Source organism: Podarcis bocagei (assembly GCF_964188305.1).
Source record: "Podarcis bocagei genome assembly, chromosome: 8".
Classification (NCBI taxonomy): domain Eukaryota; kingdom Metazoa; phylum Chordata; class Lepidosauria; order Squamata; family Lacertidae; genus Podarcis; species Podarcis bocagei.
This window is the reverse complement of record NC_138133.1, coordinates 29,885,403-29,911,749: the sequence shown is the minus strand read 5'-3', so window position 1 is coordinate 29,911,749 and position 26,347 is coordinate 29,885,403. Positions and strand designations below refer to the sequence as shown.

The 26,347-nt window shown below is 44.1% G+C and overlaps 1 protein-coding gene across 1 annotated transcript in view; it reads left to right on the top strand.

The window, feature by feature from the left end:
- Positions 1-6,945: 6,945 nt before the first annotated feature.
- GFOD1 (Gfo/Idh/MocA-like oxidoreductase domain containing 1) overlaps positions 6,946-26,347 on the top strand; it is a 49,503-nt gene continuing 30,101 nt past the window's right edge. Inside the window, exon 1 of the mRNA XM_081206547.1 lies at positions 6,946-8,032. Within this exon, the coding sequence (XP_081062673.1) occupies positions 7,780-8,032 (253 nt within the window). The 5' untranslated portion in view covers positions 6,946-7,779. The remainder of the gene's footprint in view (positions 8,033-26,347) is intronic.

Below are 26,347 nucleotides of genomic sequence, written 5' to 3'. Positions count from 1 at the left end.
CAACATGGGCTGCCATACGTCCGGATTTTCCCGGACACCTCAGCATTTTCCACCCGGACACTGTTACTGACTGCTGTATTCTAGCAGCGTTCAGGAAATTCCAGATGTATGGCAACCCTACTAGACTAAATCCTGCCATTGTGATGTCTGAACTGCGCCATTGAGTCCTGGCACAAGGCTCAATGTTAGCCACTATTCATTTGAGTTTATAACGAGAAAATTGAAGCTGCTAATTACAAAATTAATACCTATTATTCATCACTCGGTAAGCATGTGCCTTTAGATCTGCCGAACCTAATAATTTCCTCACCATAAACACAGTTATTGAGCACTCTGCAGGTACATGCAGAATGTATAATCCTTTGCAAAAGGACACTCTTGAATGCTGGAACATTTAGTATAATACAATACATGTTAATAGCTGTTCTATTTACAAGAAAGAACAATAGCATTGTAGGGTGTCCCTACAGAAATGTAGTCAAAGTGATATTGAAATGAACAGGGAGATTACAAAAAGGAACAGATTCCTATTAGTCTGAAACTGAAAGCTTCACGGAATCAAGGTCTCAGCCTCTACATCCTTTGTAGATGCACCAAACATTATAACTAACGGTGACTCAGTAAAGTCTGTATGTGGGAGAACCAGACAGATCTGAATCACCAGTTTCTCTATCTCTGAATCACAATTAGTGTCATGTAAAAGCCACAGTTCTCGGGATTGCATAAACTCAGGCAAGATGATGAGAAACCATGCTATTACAAACTGGTTTGCAACAAAATTCACTTTGAACTGAGGGATGTCAGCATGTTTAGACAGGAAATTTAGCACATTATTGAATTCCAAATAATTCCATTTGTATAGCAAGCTCTAATTTCACCCGAGTCTTCCAACTAGCTCTGTGGATTTCACACAAACTGCCATATTTAAAAAGCTGCAGAGTAGATTATATAATACTATGTGCCTGTTGTTGAAAAAGATTATAGGTGAGCTTTAACAAATAAGAGATACAGAAAGTAGTGCGATAAGAATGTTAAAAATGCCCAAACATATTTCTCTCTTTCTAGAATGCATTTTTAAAAACTGTACTCTCATCAAATTGATGCCATACTCAACATTTCCCTTTGAGTTATTGATGCGCTGAATGATGCATGCAAATAAATAAAGTATTTTATGGGTTAACCTTAAAAGTGAATTTTGGTTGTTTCTGGACAGGTAACTCCTAGCACTACCATTGTAAACTTTTCCACTGCAAACTACAATCAGAATTGCAACAGAGGCTGTGTACACAATACAGGCTTAAAACACAGATAGGTCATTCGTTTTCTCAGTCTGGATTGTGAGGGAAACACATCAAAACACAGTTTTTCCTAAGAAACACCAGGGTAGATAGGGATTGTGCACACCACTTCCGAACCAGCTGTGGGGGTGCACTAGATGTAGAATAGCAGAGGCGGGTTTAGGGGAGCGCAATTGGTTCGGTCTCACTGGGAACAGAGCCTTGAGGGTGCCACAGGGGGCTCCATAACTATGAGGTAGAATAGAAGTGGTGCGTGGGTGTCAAATTTTGGCATTGCAGAGGGCGCCGCTGAAATTTGAGACCCCCAAGGTTCGCCACTGAGATTAGATAGGAGTGTGTACACAGCTTGACTTTCTACGCTATTGGAAAGAGTTTACGTCCCACTATATTCTGCCCACACCAATGGGTGTGATGTCGTTGCTGTGGGTTGGGTCATTTGAACCTCACACACATTCACTAGAATCCTTGAACAGAGTACCATTTTATGACTCCCATTTATTTCCCTTTCTATAAATATTTTAATTATTGTTAACACGCTTTGCTAGCTTTTTTAAAATAGAAAGAAACCCCACCTCTATAGTACTAGAAAAATCACAATGTAGTTTTTGAATTATGCTGTGATGGTGCTAAAACACGATAATCAAGAATACTATTTTTTAAAATATTTTGTTTAGAATAACTTTCCTGTCACTGCCATTTTAGTAACACCATTGATGGTGATGACTAGGAGGGTTGTATCTGTTTTTATAAATAATGTTGGGGGTGGGGGTGAAGGATTATGGCGTTATAACACTGTACCTCTCTCTCTCAAGTGTTTTTGTGATAATTCAAAAGATAAGAGTAAAAACATCTGGGTCATAAAATGGTACCCACTGTAAATGTGGTACAAGGTGAATTGGCCCAATCCAGGGGCCAAAGATTGGGGCCACAGGGCGGAATGGGAGTATCTGTGCACAGCTGTAAAAAAATAACGCGTTTGAGCTTTCACAAAAGCTCGGTTCAGGCATTACTCTTCATGCAATTGAGTTAATGTGGAGAGAGACAGTGCTCAACTGGTAATTGAGAAAATTGTGTTTCATCAAGTTAAACCTTGGTTCTTCGTTTTAAGGATTCAGTGGAACCACGTCAGTGCAATTGACTATAAAAATACTCCTAAGTTTAGTTTAGGCTGGAAAACATGGAATGGGTTAAAGAGATTCCTTTGACATGTGTAATCGTCTACTGCTTGTTTTTACCTTATCCAAAAATGAGGACAAGAAAAACTAGCTCATGCTATTCATAGGATTTGCTTGTTTGAATTGCTGTGAGATTTATTTCCATATATTGAACTTTTTTTGGGAGTCACAAGCTTTTCTATGGCACACCTCCAATTTACTAATACAGTAAAGTATGCTAAAGTTTGCAGTGCCATGCATAAAAGCAAAAGGAAACGAAATAAAGTTGCAAGGATAATTTATTGAGCTGGGATGGACAGTGGCAAATAGAGAAGCAAATTGACAAGAGAGTTTTCACCTTTCTTTTTTGATACTATCCTAGTCTACCAAAAAATGAAATTATATTATTTGGTCAGTTGACCTCTACTTAATACGTAGTAGAATTATTTGCTATACTGTAATAAGAAAAAGGAAAAAAAAACCCGGTGACATTATACTGACAGAACAGAATGAAAAATCAGAGAATTGCATTACTTCATTTTTTATGTCCTTGTATTGGTATGATGTTAAAATGTGAGCACACTTGACTGAATATATTTGGTTTTGCTTTTACCTTCTCATGATAAATGACTTTATTTTATATTATTTAAAGGGCAACTGGCCATGGGATATCTGGGCATAGTTTAGAACAGCCAGTTAAAATAGAGTGATAGGCAATCAAGTCATACTCAAAGTAGACCCATTGAACTCAATAAATTTAAGTAAGCTTAGTCCATTGTGAAGACCGGGGGGGGGGATTTCTTCCCAAATTTTCCAGTTCCTCCCTGCCTAGTCTTTCACATCTTTAATAGCAATTCTGAGAGAGTCACACCTGTCAAAAAATAATCTAGGCTAGAGATTGTGGGAAATTCCTTAAGAAGTTGGGGGGGGGATGTCTAGGGCTGCAGTCCTATGCTGCATACTTACTTGGGAGTAAGTCTCAATGAAACCCCTATCAAGGTTTTTTGGGTGGAGGTAGCTGGTGTAACATGATGTCTAAGAGACTGAGAGCCTCTGGTTCAAATCTCATCCTTGGCATGAACTCACCAAATAGCCTTAGGCAAGCTGCTCTCTTTAAACTTCAGTTCTCCCACCTGCAAAATGGGGCAGGACAATTATGATTTACCTTACAGGATTATTGTATGCTTACAAGAAGAAAATGCATAGAATTTAAAAACGCTGTGCAATGGCTCCCATTATTATAAGGATTTTTATTATTTTCTGTTACAACAATAAACTATAAAAACTTTTAACAAACACTGGAGCACTGGCGTTCTTGTCACGTTTCCCATTTTCCTCTTCGAGTGCACACTTCTGTTGCAAGACACCGAAGCACTAACAAACTTCTCTCCTTAGTGTACCATGTACAGAAGGTGGGATCAATGCGGGGGCACCTTTGCCAACATACATTATGAAAAGCATCCAAGTATCTGCAAATCTGTCCTTCACTTTAGGTTCTCTGCTGGCTGTTTGGTGCTGTGTAAGCATCTTGTGTAAAGTGTGATTGGAAAGCCAAACCTTTACTGAAAAGCCTGCTGTCTTCCAGCATCATGCCATTTCTGCTAGAGCAGCTACCAACACAAAACACAATCAGATCTTCACGCACTAGTTCTCCTTTTTGCGTTTCTGAAAGTGACAACAGTGCTGGTGTTGGACCCATAACAACCATTTGCCCAGTTACCCGTGAAGTTAAATGCTGCCATCCAGAATCTGTGGATGTCCGGGAAAGTCCACAAGTGAAATAAGAGTTCCCACTTCCTTGCACTCCCACCAAACTTTAGGCAATACATACTTGTTAATATAATGCAGTACTGGTGTCAGGTGCTACTACCTTAAGAGAAGGTTTCTTAACTCTTACCAAGTTCCTTAACTCTTACCAAGCTGCTGAATTCAGTCCCTCCACCCCACTGCTTGTCTGTCATAGAAAAGTCCATCTCCTAGTTCTGCTCCCACACTATCTTGGTTCTGTACTGCTCACTAAAGTTTGTGATATAAAGAACAGGGCTTTTTTCAGCTGGAACTCACCGGAACTCAGTTCTGGCACCTCTCAGGTGGGTGCCATTGCCATTTGAAGAGAACAAGGGCAGAGTTTATGGTGAGTTCCAGCACCTGTTTTTCTAGAAAAACAGCACTCATCAAGACCTTATACATGAAAGGAGATAGCCCTCTCAAAATAAGATGACATAATGCATGTGTTTTTGAACAGTGTTGACCTGTCCAAAGACATGCCTCTGTGCATTTTATGGGCAAATGAGATCATCTGTGCACTCTGAAATCCTAACAGTGCCTTGTCTTGAAAACACTTCCTAAACTTACCATCTTCCAAACATGTCTAATAGGTCCCATAATCTGTAATGCCCTTGTACTCCCAAATACAGGCAACCCCCCCACTTATGCACACCCCACTTGCGTGTGCCCGTATTTTACCCTGCATTAAATACATGGCTGGTGGTAGCTGCATGCATGTCTCTTTCTCAGAAGTAAAAATCAAGTAAATTAACACTATAGCACCCTCTAATTCAAACCAAGTCATTTATTTATTATTAAGCACAATACAGTACAGATTTCCAGTTAATAATATATCTTTATTTAATGTATGATACTTAAGTGAAGGTGCACAGGTGTTCACATTTCATGAAAAAGGTTGGGAAAGCACGTCAAACTGTATGAGCGCAAGACTCTCTTCACAGGTGTACATGCACTTACCTGATACAAGGTGATCTTTCAAGCACTCCTTCCTTGCCAGGCAATAATTGTAGTGAAGTGTGTTGCATGGTAAAGACAGTATACGTGACTTAAATCTCTCCTACATTTTATTGCATTTCCCACAGAAGCATGTTATAATCAAATTAGATTACAGTGTTTTATTCCATACAACATGAACCCTGAGTGGTGATTGGATTTGTGAAAAATTCCACTAGTGATGCCTTGTAGATAAAAGGGGCTTCAGCAGGGATTGCCCCATAGTTGGCCAAGAAGCAGAGGCCTTGTGGAAGCAGGGATAGAGGCCTAAGAGGGAGTACCATGAAGACAAGAGGGTTTAGATCAGGCATAGGCAAACTCGGCCCTCCAGATGTTTTGAGACTACAACTCCCATCATCCCTAGCTAACAGGACCAGTAGTCGCGGAAGATGGGAGTTGTAGTCCGAAAACATCTGGAGAGCCGAGTTTGTCTATGCCTGGTTTAGATGAAGTGGGAGGCTGAGAAACAGCTTCTCACAGGTTCTGAGGGGATAGGCAGATATGTGAGCTGCGGTCAGGAAGGCAACAAACAGGTAAATGAGCTTTGTGAGGTAGCTCGCTGAAGTGCTGAACTGCCCACATTTACTGGAACCTACCAGTCACATTCCAGCATGCCTTTCATGTTAGAATCTAAAAATATTCCTGATGTAGTGTCACTTCAAACTGGTAATCTTGCATATGGATTAACAGAATATAGTGAATTTAGAAAGTAACTTTTCCTGACGTTTTCTAAAGGCTCCTTCCAATATTACATTTTCCTACCTGCATTTAATAATAGGAAGGTGAGAAAATGTGTGTCACTGGTCTTTTTAAGTCAGGAAGGTCTGTTTCCAGAGACTGATAACTGCATGAAATATGGAGCAGGTTTTGCGAGTCCTTTATTTGCAACAAACACTCCCATCATTACAATGATGCCCATTTGTGACCAATTTCTGGTTACTTCCAATGTGGTGAAACTAGGTTAATTTAATGGCAGGATTCTCCAATCTTGCCTGAGACTAGAAATTATCCTCCTTTCATTGTTTAATTGATTGTATTTCTATGCCCTCCAACGACCCTTCTGTGGGCATCTTACAACAACAACAAAAATACAACTATAAGTCTTAAAAACAAGAATAAATAATGCAGAAGCAGAGAGAAAAACGACAACCTCAGACTTTCAAGAAATAGCACTGAAACTTATTTTAAAACAACCGTAAAGTTGTTGTTGTTGTTAAATTACAGAAGGCCTGGTGTTTTGTTTTGTTTTTTAAAGGAGTCTTTTCACCTTATTCCAAACCACGGCAAAAAAAAAAGGCGCCAAATGTTCCTCCGCGGAATGACAATGTGTGTTTCTGCGGGCGGGAGGGCTCCGCGCGCTTAAGTCCACGCCAGCCTTGCCTTGATCCTCGAGGGAGAGGCTTGCAACAGTGGCCTCGGGTGTTTGCAGCAAAGGCCGGCAGCTCCCCTGTGGCTGCAGCGATGGCCTCCTGACCTTTCGCTGTCCTTCCTGCGGCGCGGCGGGCGCCGCCCGGAGCTAAATGCTGCCGTAAGCCGGCCACGAGCGTGCAAGGAAGGGAGCAGCCGCTCAGGTTTTCCCTCGCCGCTGGCTCGTCATTATTTTCTTCCGCGCTGCGCTTGCAAGCCAGCTCTGGGAGAAGGAGCAGGAAGAGAAGAGGTGCGGCGGTGGCGGGGGGGGGGACCGTGGGGGGGGGGAGAGGAGCAGCCCAGCAGCCCGAGCCGCCCTCCCCAGCCGGATGGGCGGCCAATGGCACGCGGATAGCTCGAGAGGGCGTTGCAGGCGGAGGGAACACACGGGAGGTGACAGCTCAAACTCCTCCTATTCTCACAATGCTCAGGAGCGCATTGTGGTGAACATGGCAGAGGAGGAAGATTAAGACCCGCCGAGCTGCTGCTGCTGCTGCTGCTGCTGCTTCCTCCTCCTCCTGACCACCGAGCCACTTGTTGGCTGCTCTGAGGCCCCTGTGGTGGACGGCGCGGCGATGGTGCAGGGCTCTTGTGAAGGGAGGCAGCGCTAGCCTTGCGAGCGAGCGGCCGGGTTGCGTTTGTGCGTGTGCTGAATTCATTTATTAATTCTGTGTGTATGTGTGTGTGTGTGTGGAAGGCAGGCAGGCAAGACCAGGAAGCGCTACGAATCCGGGGCTTGGCTCTGCGTGTGATGATCCGGCTATGGAGGGGCAGCGTCGGGGAGCTGAGGAGGAGGCAGATGCTTGGCCGGTGAGGCGGCTGGCGCGCCAGGGGCCCGCGGCCAGGGGCACAGTCGGCAGCCGTCGCCGCTGCTGCCGGGACCGGGCGCCGCTCGCCCGGTGCAGCAGCAGTAGCAATAGCAGCAGCAGCAGTTTGCAGCTGGGACTGGGCGCCCTTTGCATTGCAACTCCGCATTGCTCGTATTATTGCGGCTCCGCGTGAAAGGAGGAGGGCCAGCCAGGAGAAGGAAAGGAAAAGCGGGGGGGGGGGGGAGGCATCGAGAGGGGAAGGGCAGATCGCAGCAAGGAGGATTGGAGGAGGAGGAAAGGGGGCAGCCGCCCGCAGCAGCAGCAGCAGCCATGCTGCCCGGGGTGGGTGTGTTCGGCACCAGCCTGACCGCCCGGGTCATCATCCCTCTGCTAAAGGACGAGGGCTTCGCGGTCAAGGCGCTCTGGGGCCGCACTCCGGAGGAGGCGGAGGAGCTGGCCAAGGAGATGAACGTGCCTTTCTACACCAGCCGGATAGACGAGGTCCTGCTCCACCAGGATGTGGATCTGGTCTGCATCAACCTGCCGCCGCCGCTGACCAGGCAGATCGCCGTCAAAACTCTGGGTGAGTCGACATCGTGGCCCGGCTTTTTTTGGGGGGCGGAGGCCCTGCCCTGGAGCGGGAGGTGGGTGCGTGGAAAGAAGAGGTGGCTTTTTGAAAGGGGAGGCACCGTGGGTTCAACCCTGTTTGGAAATCCATTGCCTTGGGTGGGGTCCTGTTGCAGCAACCCCTTGCGGGGAAAGGAAAGATGCTCTGCACATGCCCAGAGGCAGGGACTTATTATTACTCCGTATGCTCCAGAACCATAGGGAGAAGAGCTGTAGCTCAAGTGCTTTGCCAGCAGAAGGTCTCTGGTTCAATCTTTGGCAAGTCTTCCTGCCTGAAGTGTCAGACAGCCGCTGCCAGCCTGTGTAGACAGTGCTGGCCAGTGGTCAGTCTTGGAATAAAGCAGCTTCCTTAGGTGACCTGATGCAAAGTGTTCTTATCCGAGGCATTATGCTGCTGAGTATTAGTTGCTGGGGAGCATGGGCAGGAAAATGCAACTGTGCCTAGGCATCTGATTGGCCACAGAATACAGGACTAGATGGGCCTTTGGTCGGATCCAGCAAGGCTAGTCTTATGTCCTTTAGACCTGACTCTTCCACAAAATGAAGGTTCCAATCCTCCTGAGGTTATTTTAAATCCCAGGCATGGAGGGTCATCTCAAAACTCTACTCTTTGTGATTTGGCCTGAGCTAATTTCTAAAACTCAAGTCTTTTTGGAAGCCTTAGTTCTAGTCTGCAAACTCTAATCCTGGGAGGATTAATTGGTGAAGAAAAGATCCTCTGCACACACACAAAGGTAGGCTTGGCTGATTTTTGGCACTGGAAACGGGCTCCACTGCTGAGTCTTGGAGAACCTTCAAGTGAGGTGTAGTAATTAGTGGAACATAGCCCTTGACAGGCTCTAATTTAAAGCTCAGGGAGGAGCTCTGACTATCCTCTCACATTTTTTCCAAACACACCTCGATGATTATTTCTGGTTGGGATGGAATTCCTCTTTCCCAGGTGCCTCTTTGAAGCCATGAGCCATGGGTCTATGCTTCTTTACTTATCTTATTTGTATCCCACCATTTGTCAATAAACTGAGGGCCAGCATGTTTTGCCATTGTCTGAAAGCTAAGATAAAAATATCACAACCACAAAAACTATGTGAGAGAACAGCTATGCTGAGAGAAAGTAGATGACTGAAAATCACCCACCTGGAGAGCTTCATGACTTGAGTGGGGATTTAAATTTAGTGTTTCTGATTCAACACCATCATGCCACACTTTTAAATGACACTGTTCTGCCTCTTTCTTGGGCTCCATTATTTCTGTTTTGGCGCCAGTAAGTAAGACATTCCAAGTATCAGTCTTTAATGTACAGATGAGTAAACTCAGGGTATGTGCACATTACCATTTACTCTGCATCCAGTGTGTTCCCACAGCTAGATTTTGAGGCCATAGCCCATATCGATCCTGTAGTTTCTTGACAACAACTACTACTTGAAGTGTTATTTTTTCATGAAACCAGTTTCAATCTGACTACAAAATGTAAGCTGCATTCACTTCATGCTTCAGAATGGTGTGAACGTTCAAGATGGCTGTGGCACATGTGTAGATGAGTGTGCATGCGCAGATGGGTGTGCATGCGCAAGGGAGCCTCATGAATAGTTTGGGAAGGGGGAGGGGTTTTCAGGGGAGGGGAAACCAGAAGTGCCGTGCATGTTATGTGAACATGCCTTCCTCTGATGTGAACAACACTGTGCCGATGTGTCTTGAAACTCAGCATAGGAAAATGGTTTTGCTGCATTTTAAGCCGCTAATGTGAACATACCCAAGGAGTAGGAATTGGGAATGCTGAGAGAGCTGTGAAATAACTATGGTAGTATCTAGCTAGAAATAAATGTAGTTTTTAACTTTCAGCCGCTTCAAAAATGTCACCTGATATGTTCTTTTCTTTTGGGTGAGGGAGGGGAGAAATGTTTTGTTTGTTAGCTTTAATAATCAAGGGCAGCTGTTGCCCATTGGGTGGAGTTCTAATTTTGTTCGCATCCTCCTTGCTGAGGTCTAAATGGGCAACACTAAGAGTAAGGTGGAGGCAGCTGACAAGCAATGCCACCCTCAAGATGGTTTTAAGAAAGCAGGCAGACTGACGGGTGAGGGGTGTCTGAGGAAAGACTGAGTTTAGTGGAGTGGTGTTCCATTTGCCCAGATGGGCAGGCCTTCCTTTTGAGAAGTGCCTTATAGGTGTAATGCAACAAACCTGAGTATACCGAATCACTCATTTAGTATGCCTGAAATAGGCCATGGAACTCTGGTACCTGGATATATTGGTATCATTTTACTTTGATATGATGGGTGATGAACACAATAAAAATGGGCATAGTTTCTTTCTTTCTTTCCTGTTATTTATAAGAATTTCCCCCCAAATATAAACACCTGCTTGGAGAAAGTGTACTGTACAACAACAACAACAACAACAACAACAACAACAACAATTTATTTATACTCCGCCCATCTGACTGGATCTCCCCAGCCACTCTGGGTGGCTCCCAACAGAATATTAAAACAGAATAAAACATCAAACATTAAAAACTTCTCTAAACAGGGCTGCCTTCAGATGTCTTCTAAAAGTTAGATAGTTGTTTATTTCCTTGACATCTTATGGGAGGGCAGTACTACCAAGAAGGCCCTCTGCCTGGTTCCCTGTAACCTCACTTCTTGCATTGAGGGAACCGCCAGAAGGCCCTCGGTGTTGGACCTCAGTGTCTGGGCTGAATGATGGGGATGGAGACACTCCTTCAGGTATATTGGACCGAGGCCGTTTAGGGCTTTAAAGGTCAGCACCAACACTTTGAATTGTGCTCAGAAACATACTGGGAGCCAATGTAGGACTTTCAGGACTGGTTTTATATTGTCTTGGCGGCCACTTTCTTGTATAAGAGAGCAATTTACTTTGATGTTTGGGATTGTGGAAGTGTTTGTTCTGTGGGAAGGGCTGTAGCTCAGTGGTAGAGCACATGCTTTCCATATGAAAGCTCCCAGGTTCAAGTCTTATCACCTGCAGGTAGGGCTGTTGTTTGCAAACAATTTTTCCCCCTGGAAGCAAATACCACGGAAATAAATGCAAAGCTTGTACTGTACAATCTTCCGTTATATTGCTGAAAGTGGCTTTTACGTTGTGTGAAATCGCAAATACAGTGTGGAAACGTTGGGAAAAGGAAATAATCTGTTTTATAATCTGAAAATTATATAAGAGTTTAGTAAGAGAGATGCAGGATCATGAACATCAGTCAACTGATATGTGTCAGTGACACTCACATAGCTATGTTTCTCATGGCGCTGCAAGTCAGAGAACAGTAAGGCCAGTAACAGATGCAAACTGATTTACAAAGCAACATATAACCTAATGCAAGGGTTCACAAGCTGCTGCCCGTGGACTACCAGTGGTCCAGGAGCTTCATTCATGTGGACGGTAGCAAGTTTGTATTAAATATTCATATTGTTGTAAATTGCATTTTGAATGCTTCTTTTATTTCTTATATATTGTATTGCAGTCAGAATTCTGTGGAATGAAGATTATAATGCAAGAAATACAACATGATTTAAAAAGCAGAAATATAACAACAAAATTAATTAAGATACAATAAGATTCCAGATAGATACCAAAATAATAAGAGAAATAGTAAGCACACTAATGAGCAGATGCCAGCTAAAAAGTGCTAGTTGAAAATAAACTGTTCTTAAGAGCACACTTAAAAGCTGGCAACCAAAGGCACACATGCATGTCTGTAGGAAAGTTGTTTCACAATTTATTCCAAAGTTGAAAACGCCATTGCTCCTATTCCCACCAAGCAAAATTCATACGGTGGAGGAATAGCAAGAAGAGCCTTAGAAGCTGGCAGGAGTTCTCAAAAGCTTTCATATCTGAGAGGTAATTCCTGACATACCAGTTGGTTCTAGGCCATTATGCGCATCAACAGCTAAAGTCAACACCATGAATTGAATCTGGAAGCTGTTTTGGGGCCGGTGGAGGTGAACAATATGATATATCCTACTGGTCTCATCTGAATTTAGCATTCTTCAAGGGCAGCCTCATGTAAAGTACTTTATAAGTAATCCAAAGAAGTAAAAATAAATAAATAAATTGTCCAGTAGCACCTTAGAGACCAACTAAGTTTGTTTTAAGGTGCTACTGGACATTTTTTTTATTTCTTTCGACTGTGTCAGAGCAACATGGCTACCTACCTGAACCAAAGAAGTAAGTTTCACTACAATGCATTCACTAGCTTGAGGATGAATGGCGTTTGGATCCAATCCTGCAATAGCTAAGTGATTGTATATTCCTGTTGCTGTCTTCTTCCCAGAGACTAAGAGTTATTTTTATTTTTTAATATACATGGGTATCTTTGGTTGGGCCTATTTCTTCTGTATAACTCCAGCCAAAGCAGGCTTAATCTATGTGATAGGTATAATTATTCAATCCTAAATAGGGAAGAGCCCTGTGAAAACTACAGTTTTGCTGTTAACAGAAGATGGGTCCTTAATTAGGCAACCTGTGAAAGAATTCACTGAACTTGTAACTCGTAAATAGGAACATAGGACTCTGTCCATTAGAGGGTAATGAAGAAGAAATACCACTACGATTACTACGATTACTGTGGTTGTTTTTGCAATAATGCAATATTTGACTGTACCAGTCCACAACGACCATGGCATGTAATTGTCAGGATGAGAGATGTGTTTGTTGTGTATGCCTTAAATGAGGATGAAAGTTTTCATGAGTGTGTGCAAAAAAGTGTGATTATTTTATTTCCCAATAAGAGGCATTCACCAGATGTGTTTTTCAGCTGATGTTTCGTGCATATTTTTCAAAATGCCAAACAATTATTTCCCTTCAGTGTGAGACCAGAAATGCATAGCCTTTTCTGGAAAGAAAGGAAGTGTCTTCACTTCTGCTTTTTGAACCCATCACACATTGTAGTGACTCAAGTCAACCTGGAGTAGAAGATGATGAACACAGGAACAGGCACACATCCTCCTCTAAGTTGGTGCCTTCTGGCCTTATTCTTAACTTCTTAATAGCAGCCCGGTACTGAAAAATTAAGCAGGGGAGGTTTTCAGTCTTTTTAGCTCCCTTCGTTAAACTCTGTAATTTATTTGTGTCATTTTGCTGTTAAAAGCTCAGGCTTTTAACAAGACCTGAATGAGGTAGCAACCCTTTTTTTTATGCTACCCCCTCTGTTCCTTCCCAAGGTGTCCCCAGTCTGTCACTATTTTGCAGGAGGGAGTCAAGCACTGGGAAAACTTGGTGAAAACTTGCTTGGGTTTGAGTACATATATTTTGGCATATGCATGGAAGTGAAACACCCGCTCAAAATGCAGTTGCACTGTATTCTCAATTTAAAAAATGAGAATTAGGCACCTACCGTTAAAAATATGACCCTGTGTTGTATTCAGACACGTATTAAAATATGTTTTACCTCAGATAAATACTGTAAATAAATACATACATATGGAATTATGTTACTGGCTTTTGGAACTTCTTGTGTAAAATGTTTTCCCTCTGTCAAGAAGATTTCCTGTGGTTTTCCTCTTGGTTTTCTGTGTGCAATTTGAGGCCCTTTGAATACAAGTAACTTTTGGGAAAGAATATGACCAGCTGTCTGTGAAATTGACAAACATATTTTTAGATTCTAAAATCAAATCCTGACAATATCGTTTCATGGGGTGGCCTTTGGCTGCTTGCCAGAAGTACTTTTATTGCATCATTATTGTTTACAGCGTATTCAGTAATGTTGCATTACTACCAGACAGACCGGTCATGCTAAAGGTTCATTAGCAATGTCATAGATAATTAGCGAGCCAGTTTTGGCATAAAGGAGTTGTCTAGCCTGTTCCTAAATGCATTTACTTGGAAGTAAACGCTCCTGATTTCAGCAGACTTAATTCTAAGAAAGTGCTTGTAGGATCAGTCTTTGGGGAAGAGAATGAAATAAAAGCTCTCGTGTTATCTTGGTCTAGTATTCAGAGTCTCAGATGTTAAGAATCTTGGCTAAGCACTGACACAATTTTCAAAAAGAACAAAGTACTATGAAATAGCATTTTTTATTAAAGGACATGCTGATCAATATTGCATTTCAGTTTAGTTTTACTCCAGTAAATAATACACAGATGCTGGTCCTCATGGAAAGCATCTTGAAGATATTTTACTCTCCCCTATAATTGCCCTAAAAAGTGCACTTATTCACAATCATTGTACATCATACTTTTTTTTTAGAAAGGGAACATCAATAGACTGGAGTGCTTCTTCTCTCCCAGCTCTCCCCCCCCCCCCCAATTCCTGGCAAGTATCTTTTTAGTGGCTATTAATATGTCTCCTATCGGTTGTCATTATTTTGATATACGGTTAAAGAAAGTAAAGCTTAACAGCATGAACAGTTTGCCCTTCATGACCCAGGATTCACATGCCTCAGAGAGCGCCTCTCTTTCTATTGCTCCCTCTCTTCAGTCTTCCTCTCAGGCCCTGATCCAAGTTCCAGTTCTGTGTAAAGTGAGACCATGGTGAGGAGAAGTCGTTTTACATCAGTCCCCTTGAGGCTATGGACTAATGTCCCCCCTGACTCACAGATCTGTGCTGCTCTTTGTTGCCTTCTGGAGGTGATGCAAAACCCATCTCTGTTGTTTGGCTCAGCTGCCCAGTTTCATGCCTATGTACTTTGGTGAGCATCAAACAAGCCATAGTTAAGGAACAGTGCTGGATTCACATGTAAGCATCATAGTTGAAATGAACCAAGATTTGTCAGCCCAGCAGCAAACCATGGCTTCAGGTTGTGTTTTTTGGCAGTAAACAAGCCATAGTTAAACTGCTGGACTGGGTTCACACATAATGCTAAACCATGATTTAATCAACCATAGTTTAATCAACTAATGATAGTTTAATAAACTATAGTTTAGCCTTGTGTTAACCTGGAAATCAACAAGTTATTTTAAGTTCTGTATATTGCTTATGATTAACTACCGGTATATTAAGGAAACATACATCATTAACATTTTAAATACATTAGGCTACAGTGGTGCCTCGCAAGACGAAATTAATCCGTTCCCCGAGTCTCTTCGTCTTGCGGTTTTTTCGTCTTGCAAAGCACGGCTATTAGCAGCTTAGCGGCTATGAACGGCTTAGCGGCTATTAACGGCTTAGCGGCTTTAAGAAAAAGGAAACAAACTTGCAAGAACTCGCAAGACGATAGGGAAATTCGTCTTGCGGAACGACTCAAAAAACGGAAAACTCTTTCGTCTTGCGCGTTTTTCGTCTTGCGAGGTACCACTGTACTTAGATTTTTGATACTTTGAATTAATTTATGGTCGCACCCCACCTTACTCTCTGTACACTCAGTTCCACCAATCTAAAAACATCTTGCTGTGGGCCTCATTCGAACCCATATCACTATCCATTGGTTCTCTAATTACTTCCAAATTTCCTGTTAGCATGCAGGACTGAAGTGCCATTATTTAATTCACTAAAAATGATGGTCTCCTGTCATATTATTAGGTAGGTGCTATCATTATTTACATGCTGAATGAAAATAGTTGCTACATTTTACTAAGTTTAAGTATTTTCAGAACATTCATTCTGGAATATTAATAGAGTCCTTTTGTGTCTGAACTTGAATACAGACTGTTTTCCTCAGTCCTTTAAAAAAACCACCAGGCTCATATTTTAATAGGGCTTTGTTCTTCTAAACAGCTGCTGTGGCTCAGCCATTGATTATACCTTAGGTACATCAGTAAGATCAAGACAGAGTTGGAATAATTTATGTGTCTGAAGTTAATCCCTAGCCTCCAGATGCTGCCAGATCATCTATGGCAGAAATTATTTATCTTTGTGGTTCAAATAAATACTTGCAAACAGCAAATATTTTTATGTATCTGAAAAAAAAGTCATGTTTCCTCCTGCTCTGGATGGTAGGACTCAAATCAGTGGCTTCAAATTACAAGAAAGGAGATTCCGACTAAATATCAGGAAGAACTTTCTGACTTGTTTGACAGTGGAATGGTCTCCCTCGGGAGGTTGTGTACTCTCCTTCCTCGGAGGTTTTTAAGCAGAGGTTGGATGGTCATCTTGTCATGGATGCTTTAACTGAGATTTATCCATTGCAGGGGGTTGGACTAGATGACCCTTGGGGTTTCCTTCCAATGCTACAATTCTGTGGTTCTATGTCACGATGCAAATGGTGCTCAGTTCCCTGCACCCAGCAAAGTGAACACATCCTCATACTTAGCTGTTCCTTTCTTTCTTCCAGTTTTGAGCCGCAATAGTATCTCAGTATTCTCAAAACACCTTTGTGGGTTTAGTCCGCTTGAAAATGAATGTAGTAATACATGTGTCAGTCATTTTTGGCAAATGCTTTTACAGTGCAATCTTGTACATGCCTGTTTTGAATCAATTCCCATTTCGTCCAGTGGGGCTTACTCCCAGGTAAATGAGTGTAGGATTGTGGCCGAAAGCATTTAATGAATAGACACATGACAGAAAAATATTAGGATATATATTTAAGGTCCTATTTTGATGCTCGTGGCTACAGCGTGTTCATAGCACAATCTTAAGAAGCCTTAATAATTTTTGTGAAGCTGTTTAATAGAATTTTCTAATGTAATGCTGATCTGTATCAGTCCCTGTGTTGTTTTGTTTAAACAGACATCTTGTGCATTGCATTCAGTAATTCAGATCTAATTGCTCAATTAACCCCAAAGAGAGTAGGGTTAAATCCCAACCTGGTATCATTTTAGAGAGAGTAGTATTGTTTCTGCTAATAGCCTGAAGTTTGTTGATTAACATGAACAAGTTAAAAGCGAATTGAAGAAGTGTAGATGGAAGCCAGCTGCAAACAAGTGTGCCATCCTAAGCACACTTACCAAAGGATAACTCTTGGGGAACCAAGAAAGACATTTTACGCTGCACAGGTGTATTCTATTCTATAATACATCTTGATATCGAAGATGCTTGATAATTTATCTTGATACTTGGATAACATGGTAGCAGAAATGTAGGCAGAAACACATTGTGGATATGAATTAACTGCATTGTATGCAGTGAAATCTGAGCATGTTTGTGCATGTGGCATGACGAAGATAAAATCCAAAAACCTGGTACCACTTGTTTAAGGACTGCGTGAGACTGGCTTTTTTGCAGGTGTGCTCTGCAACAGGTCATTGATGCAATAATAGCGCATTAGTGGTTGATTCAGATAGGACTGCCCATGCCTCATTCTGCATCTGAAATGCATCCCCAGTGATACGACATTACATCTGTCCAGAGCTGTGGGGTGGGAGAGCTGGAAAAAAATTCGCACCTGGCAACCAGCACATTTGTTACTGTGGCTGATACTTCATGCACTCAATTATATGTAACACTCAGGCACAGATGAGACAGTTTATTTTTTTATTTTTTCCCCTTTAGTGACAGTGTGAATCATGAGAGCTATATACAGTGGGAGGGGTGTTTCTCTCTCTGAAACATGAAGTACACTCTGAGTATTTCCTTTCCTTTCACGTTTGATGCCGTTACATCAAATAAGGGGGTAGGATGAAGGTTTTATGGTCATATTTGCAGGGGGTTGGACTTTGGCTTTGGGTGTCCCTTCCAACTCTACAATTCTGTGGTTCAATTATATATATTTTTTGGAGAACTAATCTTGATGTTTATTTTGCTCTAGGAAGCATAGTTTGGTCAGAATCAAGTATAAACTTCCAGAGTTAATGCAAAATACATTACTTCTGGTAAATGAGCCACCATAGCCGCTAGAGGGCCATGAAAATTTGTGTCCCAGGCTTTTTAGACTCGTCTACCTATGTACTATCTGGAACCAAAGTGGCACATTGGTTGTCAGAAGTGCTTTTTGGGGGGGGGCATTGTTTTCAGCTGTCTCTCCCTGCCCCCTCCCCCAGGTGCATTCTTGTGCAACAAAAGCGTGGCAGAAAAAACCATCCTGCAGGACACCTGTGGTATAGCAGGTTAGAGGATTTCAGGGAGTCATAGGACATGCACCGACTGAAGCCATATGCAGTACTGAAAGTGGGATCACATATAGCCATAATTCATGAGCTTAAATCATCATGAACGCTCAATACAAAGGACGTATGGAGGAGCCCTATATCCATATGCAGACCACATACAAAGTGTTGCAAGTTCATTTGTTTGGTGATATGTGTGCATCCCCATTCTTTCTCCTGGCTTAGTTTTTTTGCTACTGTGTCTCTAAGTTTCTGTAATAATTAAGGCTGCATGTTTTCCATCCCAGTGAGTATTTTGGTACTTCTGTGCTTTATAGAGCTGTAGCACTTGGGTAACAGTCCTTATTATCTCTGGCCATGTTGCTGCTATGGTTCATATTGCATACTTCTTCACCCAGTGTGGAGAACGACTGTGCAATAGACGGACTGGGACAAATTGCATTGTCCTGGATCTCCTAATTAAACCATTTCTAAAGAATAGGATTGTCACACTCCCAGTCCTCCAGTTCGTGGCGGGTTTAAGGCATAGCCCTCTTTTTTCTTCTGAAACCTCCTTTCCAGCTGAACTGTGTATTGCATTCTTGGATATTGCCAGTCTACTTACTAAAGTTATGCTGATTCAGCACAAGCTTTTTAGATGCATGATTCAAAACTATGCAGCACTCTATTGTGGCCACGTTTTAAAATGGGTCTCATAGTGCCGCGTATCGATCTCACTAACCAAGTGTAGTATTAAAAGGGCTCGCATATGAACATCAATAGAAATTATGATGCATTAAATTAGCTAATTGACCTTAGTTCCAGAGCTGTCAGCCAAGCATCTTCTTTTTAACCCACTTGGATAAATGTAAGTACGGTAAATAATAATCTGTATATAAAATCATTAGTTGTTTGTGCATACTAGGACAGTAAAAGCACATTTCATAGCTATCACTTGTAACACCCCTTGTATTCTTAAGAATGATTTCATTAAGCTGTTTACACCATCCGCAAGGATGGCCTATAGCAACCTTCTCCAATTTGGAGCACTTCAGATGATTTTGAACTGCAACTCCCATCAGCTGCTGCCAACACAGCTGTCCTGACAGGGGCTGTAAGGAGTTGTAGTCCAAAAGATTTGAAGGACACCAGGTTGGATGGATGGATTAGAGTGATGCACTTAATGTAAAAGCACTATTAAGTGCAAAACTATAAAGAACTTTAAGCAGGTTGCATCTGATGGCTAATGCTTTAATGTATTGCTGCTGCTGCACCTCGGACTACTCATGCTAATTAAATTGCCATCATCCCATTCACATATATTGATTCAACTTACCTCTGTTTTCTTGATAGAAATTGGTACAATCTGAAATATTAAGCAGAAATACTTGTAGTAGACCTTGCGGATCCTTCTCTCTTCTTGAGGTCTGCCCCCTCTGGAACCTATTAAACCACCATTCGGTAATTGCCGTATTGCCAGAATGGATGAATTGCTACTAGAGGGTTCTGTTACTTGCTGAAAACCTGAACTGACATGGCTCAATTAAAAATAAAGGCAGAAGCTCTTGATTATGCCGTTTTTAATGGGCGGCAAGTGTATTCCTTATGGAAAATGGTTTGTAGCTCAGGTGTAGCTGACATTGGATTTCAAGTTCCAAGGCATTGTTTGTGACCTTGTCAGTAACCTGAGAAGTCCAAGGTTTTTTGTTTTTGTTTTGTTTTGCTAATTAACCCCCAGCCCCTGAATCTTTAAATCTATTGGATATAAATATGAGCTTGAAAACTGTGATATAACTATTAAACACTTCATGGGCATGTGAATGGACTAGAGTAAATTTGAGTGTTTCCCCCCCTCATTCCCCAGATCTCGTAATTCTGAAGGCCATTTTGCAATTTTAGCCTTATTCCGCAAGCCATTGCAGTTGAAGCGGCACCTAGTAAACTTAATTATGCATAAACAAATCAGACCTGTGCAACCTGTGGTGCACAAAGCCAAGCATAGCGCACTAGTCATATATTGTGGGCTTCCAAGAGCTTAATGTACTTGTTAGTTTTTCTGCCTCTCTAAATAAATGGTCTCTATAAATAAGATGCTCAGAAGCACCCAACAATCCACAGTGTATGCTTGGTGGCACAATAGTTTGTTCATCTTTGTGGCTCACAAGTTATATGTACCTAAGGTAAATATTCACATTAGCAGGAGACTTGCAAGTTATTTCCCCTGCCCTTCTTAGTGCTGAACAAGGTGGAACATCCTGGCTGCTTGTGCTATCATAAACACAGATGAAAGCCTTGGGGTGGGGGCTAACCATGGGCATTCTAATACAAATGCTTAACCAGATGTTAAAAATGAATAAATGAATTTTTAAAAAAACACATTTCTGTGTTGAATCGTTTAAATCTACAAAGCTGTCTATATTAGCTGTTCAAACATGCTGTTGTTAATGCCGCTATATTAACAACTACCATATCAAAGGGATATGGTGAAAAAATGTGCATTTAACAATGCTTGGAAGTTCCACCTTATCCTTCATTTCCTCATGTGATAAAAACAAGGCAGTTTTTCCAAATTCCTTATGGTAGGATGGAAAATCACTTGAGGAACTTCTAGAAAATACTCAGCTAGTCACTGGAAAGGGGCTTTGTGAAACAAAACAATACCTGATGGTCATCTGCTAGGCATGTACCGTATTTTTCGCACCATAAGACGCACTTTTCCCCCTCCAAAAATGAAGGGGAAATCGGGGTGCGTCTTATGGGGCGAATGCCTGCAAACCTCGCGTGCCCGGCAGGAGGTCCCACCGGGTGCGCGAGGCTTGGGGCGGCAGCCTGTCGCCCGAAGCACGGGGAGCCCTCTGGAGGGCTCCCCCTGCTTCGGGCGAGTGTCTGCAAGCCTCGCGCACCCGGCAGGAGGTCCCGCCGGGTGCGCGAGGCTTGGGGCGGCAGCGGACTGCTTGCCGGCATGCAGAAGCTTGGGGCGCGCTGAGCTCAGCCCGCCCCAAGCTTCTAGGTGCGCGCAAGCGCGAGGCTTGGGGCGGCAGCGGACTGCTTGCCGGCATGCAGAAGCTTGGGGCGCGCTGAGCTCAGCCCGCCCCAAGCTTCTAGGTGCGCGCAAGCAGTCCGCTGCCGCCCCAAGCCTCGCGCACCCGGCGGGACCTCCTGCCGGGTGCGGGAGGCTTGGGGCGGCAGCGGACTGCTTGCCGGCATGCAGAAGCTTGGGGCACGCTGAGCTCAGCCCGCCCCAAGCTTCTAGGTGCGCGCAAGCAGTCCGCTGCTGCCCCAAGCCTCGCGCACCCGGCGGGACCTCCTGCCGGGTGCGGGAGGCTTGGGGCGGCAGTGGACTGCTTGCCGGCATGCAGAAGCTTGGGGCGCGCTGAGCTCAGCCCGCCCCAAGCTTCTAGGTGCGCGCAAGCAGTCTGCTGCCGCCCCAAGCCTCGCGCACCCGGTGGGACCTCCTGCCGGGTGCGGGAGGCTTGGGGCGGCAGCGGACTGCTTGCCGGCATGCAGAAGCTTGGGGCGCGCTGAGCTCAGCCCGCCCCAAGCTTCTAGGTGCGCCCAAGCAGTCCGCTGCCGCCCCAAGCCTCGCGCACCCGGCGGGACCTCCTGCCGGGTGCGGGAGGCTTGGGGCGGCAGTGGACTGCTTGCCGGCATGCAGAAGCTTGGGGCGCGCTGACCTCAGCTTGCCCCAAGCTTCTGGATTAGCGCAGGGGTCCGCTAGCCCTGGGAGAGGCGCCCGGCTCTCCCACGCTAGCAGAGACCTTGCCGGCACGCAGAAGCTTGGGGCGCGCTGACCTCAGCTCGCCCCAAGCTTCTGGATTAGCGCAGGGGTCCGCTAGCCCTGGGAGAGGCGCCCGGCTCTCCCACGCTAGCAGAGACCTTGCCGGCACGCAGAAGCTTGGGGCGCGCTGAGCTCCGCACGCCCCAAGCTCCTGGTGTAGCGCAGCGCACCTGGGGGGAAAATAATTTTTTTTTTTAAGTATTTTTATTGGGTTTTCACATTTTATATAAACACAAACAACACACATAACACCAAAACAAACATAAAAAAACGACAAACATGAATAGTTCCCGAAAATCTTATTTTCTAACCCTAGTCCTTGACTTCCCCCCACCCCCTCCCCTGCATCCCTGTTCCCAAATTTGTGTCAGCAAGTTGGCATTTCTTCCGTCTTAGTATTAGTCCTTTTATAAAAAACAAAAATAAATTTTCCCTAAGTTGGACCCAATTCTCTTCCCTCGATTTCTCATTTTTTCTTACATAATTTTCTTATTACTAAACCCCCTGGTCTTGAGTGTTGTTTAAATTTAAGTACTTCCCTCCCTCCCATCCCCGCTTTGCGTCCTTTCCCAAGACATGTCCAAAATAACAGTTTTTAGCCTGGATTCCGCACATCCGAGGCTCTCAAATCTCTTTCAGTCCCTCTCCGCCAATTTTGTTGGTAGTCCTTTTTGTCTATCATCGAGTCTCGAAAGATTTCCTTAACCATCAATCCAATCAGTCCATAGTCTCTTCCCATATTTAAAGGCAACTGCTGAGGAATTTCCACAAGGCCTAAGTCTTGGTGATAGTCAAAATCGAAGTCTATGTGGAGGCCCCAATTGTACTTCTTTATTTCGAGTTCCTGAATTCCATAAAGTCCCAGGGCCTCCACTTTCGTCTTCTGTATCTTTCGTAGGCTTAAAGTAGATTTAATCCAATAGTCTCCTTGCTTGTGTTCTCCAGATGTCGGCTTCTGGTTAGTATTTTCCCAGATAACTTGTTCTCTTTCTTGTTTTGTCTTCTCCTCTTCTTTGTTTATAGTTTCGAATTCAGCTGTGGGTTCTTTCTCACTCAGGCCCTCATTACATTCAGCAGAGCTACTTGTTTCCAAATCCAAGGTCGTCAATTGTTTACTCATAGCTGTAGTCTGCTCCTGTAAGGTTCCCACCAGTGAAAACATCCTTTCGATTTCTCTCAGTATCTTTCCACCCACAGCCATTGTAATTCCACAGAATTCCCCCTAGAGGGAATCTGGTTACTGAGTAATCTTTTCTCCAACAATCCTCTGTCCTATTATTGTTTCTTTGTTTCCCAAAATTTTAGTTCAATTGTAACTCCTTTTAATCCGGAGAGGTCTTAAACAGCGATTTTTTTCCCCACTATTAATAGTCCATTTGACAGCTTTTGACAGCTGTCAAATTCTGCTCCTCTATACAGGCTCCAAAGCAGGTCGCTCCCGGGCCCGGGAGGGAGGGTTGTTTGCCACAAAACAAAGACTCTTCCAACACTCCACTCTCCTGCTCAAATTTACCTTTCTAAATCTTGGAAGTTACTGTCTTTTTAAAACTCACCCTTTACAGGGTAGGCACTCCAGCTTAGCTCTTATTTCGTTGCTCTGGATCGTCTGCAAGGGGGGGTGTGGGGACTTCCTTTTGGCACACCCCCCGGTCGTCTCAAATTCAGAAGGTAAAAATTTTAAAGTTCAGTTCCAAATTACTCACGGGTTCTTTTTTCAGTCCGAATTTCAAGGAAGGAAGTCAGCGCTCTCCAGTTATGGCTCGCGGCTTCGCTCAGCGGCGGTAGCGGTCGACTCTCAGTGCCACGCCGTCCCCTGTATCCCCTCCGTAGCCTTTAAAAAGGCTCATTGCGAATCAGGGGGGGCGCTTAAGGCACCCGCCGAGTCTTCAGTCCGCAGGCTTCTGCGCCTGCGGTTTTTAAGGGTCCCCGTGTCGCCGGCACGGCAAAGACCCATCCACCGCTGAGCCGATTCCCTCCGGAGCTCGGAGGGAATCCGCCATTTCCCAATCGCGCCAACCCGGAAGTCCTCCGGAAAATAATTTCCCCCCCCCTTTATTTCCCCCCCTAAAATCTAGGTGCGTCTTATGGGCCGGTGCGTCTTATGGGGCGAAAAATACGGTAACTGAAAGAGATACCTTTCTCATTGTCAATGTACCTTTAAAAAAAAGTAGTGCCCGTAGACTAGTTTTTTCCTGATAGAGTGGCATCTCAAAGAGCTCTCTTGAGTTTTGAAGTAACAGGTTCCAACTTTCAGAACAAAATCTTTCAACCAAAATCCCTAAGGCTGTCATTAAAAAAACCCAAAATCAAATTAGGCAAATCCAAGCATATATGCAATGTGACTCCATATGCATAACACTTTCATATTGATAAATAAGTCATAGGTTAACAAAATAAAGGTTGCACAACATCCGCAGGTAATTGCTTCTGTTCCTCAGCTGTAGTTACGGACTACAATCCAGAAAACTATTTAAGGTAGATATATCACCAAATGTTTAACTTTTTATCTTGGAGCAGCAGTCTGCTATGCTGTATTAAAAATAGCTTCTAACATGACTTAAGATTCAGAAATGGTTTGTTAATCAGCATGGGAGGCCTGCTGCTTCAAAAGCACAGAGTACATGGTAGCTCACCATGTGGTTCCGTACATTAGGATGTCCAGATGCGGCCGGGGGGGGGGGCAGTTTCCTGCACCTTCAAGAGAGGAAGTTTAAGCCAGCTTGTCATACTCTTTTTCTCCTCTGTGGCCATGGCTTAGAAATTTCCCCCTTGTGGTCTAGCTGAAATCTAGCTTCCTGTGATGTAGTCTTCAGCAAGAAACGTCACTAAACTAATACAATATATAGATATTTTAAAAAGCTTCTCAGAGAGATAGGGAAACAGGAACAGCTAGAAAAACCTAGGGTAGGGTGAAAAATCCAATAGGTCAAATTTCAAAGGCCAGCTAAATTAGCATCCCTATAATATTTTACTTTAAAGGTGTATAGGGTGTGTGTGTGTGTGTGTGTGTGTGTGTGTGTGTGTGTGTATAGTTGCCTTTGGGAGGATGGGCAAGACAGACAGACAACCAAACCAAACAAACAATAAATTCATTCATTCATTCATTCCCTATTGACAGCAAATTCAAGGTGGTTGTGTGCACAGGGCCCTCTCTACCATTAAGTAGAGTGAGGCATTCACCTCACGCAACAGATGCTTTGGGACAGAAGTGGCACAGGCCCCAGGCTGTTTCTTCCGAGGCCACAGCCATTTCCCTGTGTTGCCACATTGCCTCTCCTCAGCCACATAATCTGACCTGCTGCTTCAGGTGCGGTGGAGGACACACTATCCCGTCACCAGTGTTGAAATATTGTAAAAAAATAAGATTAAATCTGCTAGTCCTGTCTATTTCTGTTGAAGAATTTCTGAAGTCTGAAGAAGAAGAAGAAGAATTTGGAGGTGGCACCGGCTTGTCCTTTGCCTCAGGCAGCAAAAAAGCTTGGGCTGGCCCAGCCTGTCCACCCCAAGAACAGAGCTGCATTGTTCCCCTCTGCTTCCCCAATTATACTTCTTTGCCTTGAACACATATGATTAAGAATAAAGCGTTGGGTGTTGAAATTGCACCTGGAAGTGCAGGTGGAGCACAGTGTTTTCTTCTTTTTCACAAATAATGATAGTGACGCAGGCAGAGCCACTAGTGGAAAGCAACTAAATCATCTGACTTTGCCACATTCATACTTTAACCACACTAACCCTTTTTTCCCCTTCCCCTGTGGTCAAGCAATGCATGAGAATTATGAGAATTAGCAATATCCGGCTAGGGATGCTTATTTCATTTTTGTTGCCGTCAACAAAGAGCAGTTTATGAGTGGGATGTTGTGGGCGCATGCTTGTCAGATGGTGCTGAGAAGTGGGCAGTCTGTGGTGTGCATAGAATACTGTGTGAAACATCAGAGATGATTCTTCATGGGTAAAAGTGACTGGGAGGTAGGGCTAATATGTTCTACGCATGCCATTTGTGCATGAGCTGAAGGACCTGATTGGATCATGCTGCTACCTGCCAGGTTTACTCTGGGGTCCATTGTCTTAGGCCAGTGTTTCCCAACCGGTGTTCCGCGGCACACTAGTGTGCCACGAGACGTTGCCTGGTGTGCCGCGGGAAAAATTAAAAAATTCGAAAGATAGCTTCATATCCGGAGAGGCGGCCTTCAGGCGAGTTTTAATTTTAATTTTCCTTCTCCCACTTAATGCCCCACGCTCGCCCGAGCAGCTTGCAGTCCTTGGTAACCACGGCGACCCGAGGGAGGGGAGGGAACAGGGAAGTCGAGGGCGGCAGCGAGCCGCGATGACGTCAGTGGGCCGCGCCGCCGCGCCCTGGCACGGTGTGAGAGCCCCGGCTAGTGGCGCGAGCTTCGGAAAAAGTGGGATCCGCGTGCGCGAGACCGAGATCGCGGGTAAGGAGCTCAGCCCTGGGCAGGAGGAAGCGGGGCCGCGCGTGCGGGCCACATCCCCACAGAGAGCGAGCCGCCCCCGGCCCACCACTCCGGGCAGGTCCACTCGCATGAGGGGGCGGCGATGGCGACGGCCGGCAGCTTGCCTGCAATG